The 10,789-nt window shown below is 32.2% G+C and overlaps 1 protein-coding gene across 1 annotated transcript; it reads left to right on the forward strand.

The window, feature by feature from the left end:
* Positions 1-9,469: 9,469 nt before the first annotated feature.
* LOC107944695 (uncharacterized) lies at positions 9,470-10,560 on the forward strand. Its single transcript, XM_016878523.2, has 2 exons — positions 9,470-10,243; positions 10,324-10,560. Exons 1-2 carry the CDS (start codon positions 9,668-9,670, stop codon positions 10,558-10,560), a joined length of 813 nt encoding a protein of 270 aa, XP_016734012.2. The 5' UTR covers positions 9,470-9,667.
* Positions 10,561-10,789: the final 229 nt, after the last annotated feature.

Consider the following 10,789-nt stretch of genomic DNA (forward strand, 5'->3'; position numbering starts at 1 on the left):
TTTGATGTGAAGTGGGTAACCTGGATTATGCTCTGTGTGATAACGATTACTTATTCTATCATGTTTAATGGATATGAAGTAGGCCTGATTGTTCCCAACCGTGCACTTGGGCAAGGGGATCCCTTATCCCTGTACTTATTTATTCTTTGCACAGAAGGTCTTAGCTTTTTATTAAGGGAAGCAGAGGAGATTGGGCCATCTACTTAGCATTTTTTGTTTGTTGATGATAGCTTCTTCCTTTTTACTGTCATGGATTTAGAATGTCAAACAATTAAGAATGTTCTATCAACATTTGAAGCGACTTCGAGGTAAGCTGTTGACTCTTAGAAATCGAACAATATGTTTAGTTAGAGACAGGATTTGCGCTTTGCTGAGAGTGAGTTCCCCTTTGGATCATGGTTTGCTCTAGTTGGTGGGAAGAAATAAAAAGTAGGTATTCTCGTTCATAGAGACAGATTAATGAAATGACTGTTCAGTTGGAAGAACAAATCTCCCGTCCTGGTAAAGAAGTTCTGTTGAAAATTGTGGCTCAAGCACTTCAAATATATTGTATGAGCGTGTTTTTACTTCCGATCAATATATGTCACTCCAAAAAGTATGATGAACTCATTTTGGTGGGGGTTCGAGCAATGGTCATCAATGGAAGGTTCATTGGGCCTCGTGGGATAATCTTTGTGTTCCCAAGAAGTATGGAGGTATAGGGTTTCTTGATTTTAACTATTTTAACTTGGCGAGTCTAAATTGGATTGGAGATTTATCTCTGAATTGATACTCTTTCTTATCAAATCTTTCTCTTCTTTGGATGAGTATTGTTGCCTAATAGCAAGCTAATTTTATATATTTAATGTACCTAATTTTTGTCAATTTTTGAATAGAATGCTATTAAGCTTGTGATTTTTAATTTAAATTTTATCAAGGACGCAATTAGAGTGTCGAAGTTCACAAACAAACAAAATCGGACTAAATTAGAACAAAAACAAGCTGTGGGGATAAATTGAAAATTGTAGAATTATTTTTGAGCTAACAAAAAATATAAGACTTTTGACTTTGACAAATTATATATTTAGAAATTTTGATATTGTGGTAGATTGTTAATATAAGCATGATTTTAGGAGTAAATCATGTGAAGTTAGTTATTTGAAAGGTATATATAAAGACTTGTAATTGTGGCATGAGGGGATACACTAGAATTGAAAAGGCAATTAGCATATTCTTATGTCAGTACGTAGCATTTGAACATTTTGCCATTTTTTATATTTTGGTGCAATTGTCCTTTTAGTTCCCTCCCTTCTTCACCTATAATCTTTCATTAAAATTCACTCTTATAATCCAATTAAGTATGATTAATTTCATGTTCAACTAATCTCTATTTAGTTTTAGGCCGGTTATCACTCCAATCGAGAATCATGAGAAATGAACACATGCTAAAACCTTACAACATGATATTCATTCTCTCTCCGGAATATGAGATAGTTACAATAATTCCTTACATTTAATTCAATTTCAATTAAAAAAGTGCGTGTTGGATTGGAGTTGTTTGGCATACAGTTGGGAAAACGAGTCGGCCGTCTCTCGCATTCGACTTCCCACGAACAAATTAGCATGTCTAGATGGGAAAATGCCAGTTGGATTCTGTCAAGAGAGATAGTGATTAGATTTAAACAATCCATGCGGTTGAGGCTGTTAATTCGAGTTGGACTCTTTTAGATCGCAACGCTGCCGAGATCTTAAATTGTGGACATGTGCTACGTGGTTAGATAGTCGGTAAGGGTTGGTTTGCAGGGCGTACCAGAATTAACTATACACACGGAAGAGTTGACGGTTAAGGCGTCCTTGATTGTTATCACCAACTTATCGTTTGTAAGAAAAATTTCACTTTCAAGGATTGACTCGAGTTTGGAGTATTCCGAGTCTAAGGCTAAGAATTCAAAAATTTGATTATCTAATTTAATATCAGTTATTTAATTTTATTTTGCATTTATAATTCAACTGTTATTTTGTTCTATTTATTTCTATATTTTTAACTCTAATAAATTAAAACCCCATTCGTTTTATTTTTAGCACAACACATTTTAAGTCGTGGGTATGGCAGCTGCCACGACATTAGAATCTGGTAGCACAAAAATAATATTAGGAATCTCAGTCCATCGCCTTGCTTCTTTATACTACAATTTAATTTAGGTAGAGCGTGAGAAATTTATATTTGGTGGTAGTGAAAGCCATCATTGTCGCTAAACAATTACTGATTGATGGATCTTGTTGGCGTTTTGGTAATGGAGCTATGATTGAAGTTTATAAACACCCTTGGCTTTGTGACAACAATAATTTTTTTGTTGACTCTATTCCTCTGCCAGGTATGTTAGATATGAAACCAATGGCACTTCTGAGCACTGATGGTTGGGCGTGGGATAGGGACTTGATCGAGGGATTAATGGCGCCCTACGATGTTCACCGTATCCTCCTGCTGATGGTATTATTTGGCATTACACTCACGATGGTTGTTATTAATTTAAATTGGCATATGGCTGCAATCCGGCATTTGGTCTCGACTTTGGAACAACATGGTACCTCTAAAGGTTAAAGATTTCACTTGGCGTCTATTATGTAATTTTGTTCCTTGTAAGGCTCTTTTGTTGGAGAAAGGGTTGGCTATCTCCCTGGACTGTATCTGCTGTGGCGAGCTTGAAGATATGGAGCACGTCTTTTTTCATTGTACACGTGCTATCCAGGTCTGGCAGATTGTTGGTGTCTCTGTGTCGCAGGCTACCATCACTGGCTTTGTTGAACATTATTTGATGATGCACTTGGGCAAGGTAGGGATCGGTTACTTACTATTCTTTGGAGTATTTGGTACCATCATAACCTGCTCTACTGGCAGCAAAAAGACGTGCTTGTTTCTCATATTGTGCTTGTTGACACCAATTTTTTTTTAAAAAAGGGTCGACTTGGATTTTGAAAATGAAAACGAAAATGAGAGTGGCCACCAATCCTTTTTGATAAGGTGTGATCGGGTCACCTTAAAAAGTGGTTGTTTTTAATAAATAATTTAATTTTATTAAAACAACGATTTTGGTCCACGAAATTCAAAAAAAGGGCTCGGAAGTCGGTTACGTACGAGGAAGGATTAGCACCCTCGTAACGCCCAAAATTGGTACCCAGTTGATTAATTAGTGTCTTAGCATTGAAGATTGAAAACTTTAAAGAGATTTGAAAATACGATCCTTGTATTAAAAACTTGTATAAATCAAATTACATGTTAAGACCCTCTCATTTCGGAGAGAGAAAATGTCATACCTAACGAGTTAGGGCATGTTATTTCACATCCTCAAAAATGAGCTTGTCCTTTAAAAATCTCATGCAATAAAATTCAAAAGCATATTCAATTTTTTAAGTCGGATGAACAAAATCGCAGCCCAATACGTTAGGGCACAATTTCTCAGAATTCTAAACATTGAATATTGCCTTTATTATTTTTTAGAAAAATCCTCATTTCGAGAAAACAACGTGTCATATCCAATGCGTTAGGACACAACGTATTGAATTCCCGATAATGAGCTTTTTATGTTTTTTTTTTATTAAAGAGCATTCTCGATTATTTAGATTCAACGAAAAAAATTGAAACCCAATACGTTAGGGCTCAATCATTTCGAATCTAAACACAAAATTTTACTTATTCAAAAATCATAATTTATGCATCAAATAAAATTAATCTAACACGAAATAGTAGAAATAAAACACGATGTTAATATGCGTAATAAAACCATAATAAATTTGATGATGTAAGCATAAATAATATAAGCGACCACAACAGAACAATAAATAAATAAATAAATAAATAAAAGATGTCAAAACAATTATACATGAAATAATAAACAACTAGGGCTAAAACATTTCATAAAAATAATGATGAACACATAAATAAATAAATAAATAAATAAATAAATAAATAAAAGATAAAACAATAATGACAATACGAAAATAAATAAAATTATAAAAGTAAAAATCTATGTATGAATTAAAAAAATTTAAAATACAAAAACTAGGTAGGTATATATATATAATGAAAATATGTATATCCACACATATATATGTATATGTACAAGAATTATAAAGTATGAAAACATAAGTACATATATATAAAAATACACATGTGTGTATATATATTACATAAAGACAAAAAAGGATATAAATATGTATATTATAAAATAAAACAATGTAAGTATGTACATATATATATGCATATAAATTAAAAAATAAAATATGAATAGGTATATGGATTTATATATATATATATATGAATTATAAAATTAAAAATATGAGTAATAATAATAATATAATAATAAGACAAATATATTTAAAATTTTCATAACTAAGTATAAATGGAAATATAATAACAATAATATTGATAATAATACTAATACTAATACTAATACTAATAATATATTAGTTTTAATAATAATATATGATAATAAAAATAATAGCCCATATTAAAATAACGTATACATATATATAAAGATAAATGAAAATATAAATAAAACAAAAATTAATAGTTAAAAAAATACTAAAGGGATTAAATCGAAATCAGAACTAAATTTAAGGGTGAGAAAATGAAACTAAATATTGTGCGGGTATCAAATTATGAAACACACAGAAAAGAAAGGACCAAATCAGTAAATATCCCGGCCCATTCTATACGTAACGTTTCAGTAAGGACCGAATTGAAAACACAAAAAAATGGGGTGAAATTGCAAAAGTAAAAGATATTCAATTGAAAACGCAAAGAAAAGCGGAAGTACTAGGGTAGCAGTTATACCCTAGTCACAAAAACACGCGGATCCTCCTGGGTAAGGGTTGGGTCACCCACGGGTCGTGCCAAACGGCGCCGTTTTGGTACCTAAAGACCCTGAATGAAACGGTGCCGTTTCAATACCACTATAAAAGGTAATTTCTTTTACAAAAATGCTCATTTCCCTTTCCTCTTCCAGAAAAAAAAAAAAAGAATAAGGTTTCCTTTGGTTTCAAGTTTACAGGCAGTGAGATGCGTTTATAGTGCCAAACTCACTGCAGCAGTTGTTTGGTTTACATAGTCAGTGCAGTGAGGTTTCTTTTCTACCACACTGGTCAGCTGATTTTCAGCTGGAGGAATCAGCAGCAGTGGATGAATTTACTGAGCTGTTGGCACTGTAACAGACAAAAACACCCTTACTTTTACTTATTATTTTACCATTTTAGCCTTGAAAATTAAATTAATTTCTTTCCTAATCTGCAGAAAACCCTGCTCTTCAACTCCTTCAATTGACACTCACAGCATGCTCAAAGAAGCTCATATTCTCGACTCATCCTATTAATCTTGTTCTCAACTTTGATCTGGTAAGTCAAAACCCTTCTTTTTCTACTCTATATATGTGTTTGAATTGTATCAAAGTAGTTTCTGTTTTTTCCTTCTCATCTTGTTCTCATCTTGTTCTAAGCTAAGAAAATAACAACAAATAAATATGTCCTCACATGGAGGACAAAATCTTAAAGTAGTTAAGTAATTACTAGAAATGAAAAAGAATTGTTGTGTTCATACACAAATCCATATGTTCTTTCTCCATTATTTTTTTACCTCTACTTGCCGTTGAAGAGATTGAACATAATTGATGATTTCATCAAGCATACCAGCTTTCCCTGTGATTTTGTTACCCCCTGGTATAAATCTTGAAGATACTTCATTCTTTCACTGATTTTCTCCCTTCTAACCTATATAAATCAACATAATTAAAGCATTATTATCTAATGAAAGAGACCTGATAAAATAAGAAAACAAATAAGAAAACATCTCCTGCAATACTGTATTCATGTCTCAAACCCTTAAAAACTAAAACTATCAAAAACAAAACAAAGCACAACTAAACAAACGAAACAACAAAAGCTTGTATAGAAAGGTTTTAAGGTTCCCAATATTCTAGAGAAAGGCTTAGCCTAAACTTAAGCTATAGGCCGAGTCATGCATTTCTTTTTAGTCATAAGTGCTCCCATGTAGTTGTATAGGCTGAATTTTATTCTATTTGAGTTGTGAGGTAGACACGTAGGGCAAGGTGGTAGTACAGGTTACAACTTGTCCTACCTCTCACATGCATTGGACACATGGAGAGCTATTTACCCACTACTTGTAGTAAGAAGAATGGATGCGGATTCAGTTGCTGACATGTTGAATGCAAAATAAAATGGCTTCAGACCAAACTTTTTTCATCTAATCAAAAATATTCAATAAGAACTTAGTTTTAGATTACTTTTTGGCTTTCTTTCATAATCTAAGATCACTAAAGAGCATTTCTCATATTTCAAAATTTAAGGCTATTCTAGGAAGATGTTAAAAGTTCAAGCTGATTCAATCAAGTAAACAACCAACCAAGAACTAACAAAATAATACTTCACAAGCATGCATGTATAGCAGAAGTTTACAAGTTAAAAACAAAAGTACTTAACTTAGAAACAAAACATACTGATCTAATATATGGTTGCTGGAACAACCAACCAACAATAAGTATCCTCTGCAAAAACACTGCCAGTGTTGGCCAAAAACCACTGCCAAGTCAATAGACTAAAAGATAATCTCATTAATCCCATCTTCAACGTCCATACCTCCTCATTTGCTGCTAAATAAAATTAAAGCAAAAGCCATGTAATTAAAAAGTCAAACATGCCAACACTAAAAACTTTGACTATACAAAATTGTTATTCTATATGTTGTTCGAACATGAAATAAAACAAGAGAAGCAATCAAAGTTCTAATAATCTCCCTCTTTGACATTTTGACAAGATCAACAACAAATAATTAACACTCAATCTGAACAAATCAACGAAAACTAGAATATATCTCCCCTTAAGAAATAGAACCATGCTCGACCATACACTTCCCTTGTCAATATGATTGGTCATCACATTGTCCACCAAGCATACACACACTTTCCAAAGTAATTTCAAGAAATATAGAGCATGACAAATAATCCACACAAGTCCCATCTAGTATCAACAAAAACCACAAAAAGTAGCATAAAGAGAACACGAGATAAGCAACAAATCAACATCTATCGTATCTATCGTTTGCTACACTAGATCGACTCTGGCAAAGCATAAAGCAACAATCATTAACAATCACCATCCTCATTTTGAACATTTGCTGCTACTTCTCCCCCTTTTAGGCAAAGATGTCAGAGGAGCTCCCCTTATAAAAATTTTCAATTTTCAGGACAAATCTTTCAATCAAAGTCTGCTACTCTGTTACATCCTTCTCTATTCCATCTTTTTGTTGTAACAGGATTAGAGACATAAGTATTTTCTTCATTAGCCGACTCAAAATAAATTAATTCGATTGATAATATTTAGCCATTCTTATAACTTATCTTTCGTAAAGAGAGAAAATTTTCTGCTTATGTAATTTTTTTGTTTATTTTGAAAAGATCTTATTTTTTTTACAAAAGTTTTTACTATCTTTCTATTTTCAAGTTCAAAATCGTCTTAGCTACTCTTTATTTTATACCTAACTATTGTAATGCATGTATGCATTTTTCTCGTATTATAAAATGGTCTAGATTCTCCCGTTTAGCCAAGAGAGATTAAGGCCACTATCTGTCCCAAATAAATCTAGTAGTGAGCCACATATATAATATTTAAATTAGAGGATTCGAACTTAAGGTTTTAAAATTCTCAAATTTTTAACCTTATTGATTCAATCAAAATTTCTCCAACCCAAATAATTTTTTTTAAATTTCTCCAACCCAAATAATTTTTTTTAAAATTATTATCATTTTATCATGTATATAATTCTTTGAACAGTTGTTTTATTATGTATATAAATAGAGAACTCTAGCAGGCTACTCAAAATCTTCATTACTTGTGGTCTTAATTCATGGTTTATGTAATATATACAATATTTAATTTTTTAAAATTCGTAAAATGTGATTTACTTGATTTTTTTCAAAAGTAATTACTTTGGCTTGACCTGAGTTTTTGTCCAAGAACATTTGATTAAAAAATAAACAAAACAAAACAAAACAAAACAGATAAATTAAAAAATAAATAAGTCCATCTTACAAGCCCAAAAATATAGGGAAAATAAAAATGAATATTATGTAATATATTCGGCTATAAAAGCCATAACAACACATGTATCTATTTATAGACAATCAAAAAAGAGAAATCCAGAAAGAAACTACAACAGTTTTTTTTTCCAATTAAGGTGCCAGTTTTTTTTGGGTGTGGCTAGATAAAGATTAGCATTGGGAGACGTCTAATATAACTTATAGACTATATATTTGCTCTATGCTTCTTGGTGAATGCTAGCACATTGACTGAAGTATATCAATGACAATAGATGGTAAAGACACGAAATTTTGTGGAGGGAGATAGTAGCTTAGCAACAAAAGCTGTTTGGGATGATGAGCTGACATTGATATTTTGTGAACTTTGCGTGAATGAAGTCAATTCTGGTAATAGACCGACAACTCATCTAAACTCAAAAGGATGGGAAAATGGCATTGCTCTTTTTCAAGTAAAAACACAAAAAAATTATGGAAAACCTCAATTGAAAAATAAGTGGGATACATTAAAAAAGGAATGGAGGTTATGGAGGGAGTTGCTTAAGGAATCTACAAGTATTGGATGGTGTCCATCTAAAAAGACGGTCGATGCTACAGAAGAATGGTGGTCTACAAAAATACAGGTTAGTGTTCACTTTATCATTATTTTAATGCATAAAGTTTATTGATATTAATAATTTACAATTATAAAAATCTTAGTATAACATTTAACATTTAACATGTTATGTAGGAAAATCCTGATTTTAAAGGATTTAAAAAGAAATTAATTGAACCACGATTGAATGAGTTAATGTGGCAAATGTTTGGTGGCATTGTAGCCACCGGAGAGAACGCATGGGCACCTTCGTCTGGTGTTCTTCCAAGTGGGGTTCCTATGGGAGATGATGCACCTAATGAGGGATTTGGTGATTCAGATGAGCATAGTAACGAGAATGAATGTATTCCTCCTGATGAGGTACCATCAAACCCTTCTCATGAAATTCCTAATCGAAGAAAGCAAACACTTGGGGCTGTACACGGTAAAGGAAAAAATCAAGTTCAAGTAGAAAATCATCAAGAAATACATTAACTACTTAGCTTGAGAAATTGTGTGAGAGTATGACTAGTCCAAGGAAGTCAGTGAATGAAATTATTTTTCCTCACTCTCAATATACTATTTCAAATGCAATTGATGCTTTGCGTGCTTTGGGAGATGAAATTCCAAAAAAAAGATGAACTGTACTATTTTGCCACCAAAATGTTCCAAATACCGGTGAAACGATAAGTGTTTTTGAACTTAGATCCAGATGATAGGGTTTGGTGGCTTCGACGTGAGTATGCTGAACAAAATCCAATTGCATCATTTTCATACTTGGTAGCAACATCCTCATTTCCCTTCCAACCATACCATCAACCACCTCCACCATAAGCTCCTTAGAATTATTATTGTAATATAACTATACTACTTTTTTATATGTAAAACTAATGTATGATACTTTTTATGCTTGGTATTTTTATGCTATGCTTTTAATCAAGTTTCTGTGTTGTATAGAATGTCACGAGATTTTAAAGGATTTATTTTCATTTGATTATTTTTTCAGGTTATGGATGAATTTAACAATATGTATAATAGTTTTGATATGAATTATGATACCCCTGAATTAAGTGAAGAAGCTCAACGAAGAATAGCCACAATTGTTACCCAAGTTGAGAACAACAATTATCATGAAGAGGAAGAATATGTGTTAAGCAGTGTATTGGTACACCATGAAACTTATTTCACTATGCAACCGCGTATGGATTCAAATTATACAGGTCAAATGTGGGTGGACAAAGTATTAAATGGGCACGATGGTCGTTGCATGAATAGTTTTAGGATGCCAAAAGATATATTTCACAGCTTGTTGCATGATTTGCAAACAAATTATGGCTTAAAGAATGGGAAAGTATCGGCGATGGAGAAGTTAGCATTATCATTGTACATTCTTGGAAATAGAGAATCAAATTCAAATGCAACAGAGCAATTTCAACGATCTGGGGAAACTGTTAGTCGAATTTTTACTGATATGTTGCATATATTTGCTCGAATGGGAATAGACACGATTAAACCCACTGAAGGTCAATTCAAGGAGGTACCGAACCATATTCGACATGATACAAGATATTGGCCTCACTTTAAGGTAATATTTACACAATCTTTATATTTTTAAAATATAAATTATTTCTAACTTTTATCTTATTACTTGTATTTATTTTAAAGGATTGTATTGGGGCCATAGATGGAACACACATAAAAGCATACATTTCGCCTTCTTGTCAACTACCTTATATCGGATGGAAAGGTGAACCAACTCAAAATATTATGGCAGTTTGTGACTTCAACATGTGCTTTATTTTTGCATTTCCTGGTTGGGAAGGAACAGCACATGATAGTAGAATTTTTTTGCAAGCACTCAGAAAACAAGAGTTGAAGTTTGCACACCCTCCACCAGGTTGAACTTTAATTTTTTAATTACTTTTTTACATAAAAAAATATTAAAATATTAAAATTATTTTTAAACTTTTGATATTATGTTTTACTTTTTTGTAGGAAAATATTATCTTGTGGATTCAGGATATCCACAAATGGCAGGTTTTCTAGGTCCATATAGGGGGAACGATATCATTTACCTAATTTTCGTCGAGGTAATCATCAAGTATCTGTAATAAAAAGAAATCTTTAATCA

Source organism: Gossypium hirsutum, chromosome D03 (assembly GCF_007990345.1).
Source record: "Gossypium hirsutum isolate 1008001.06 chromosome D03, Gossypium_hirsutum_v2.1, whole genome shotgun sequence".
Classification (NCBI taxonomy): domain Eukaryota; kingdom Viridiplantae; phylum Streptophyta; class Magnoliopsida; order Malvales; family Malvaceae; genus Gossypium; species Gossypium hirsutum.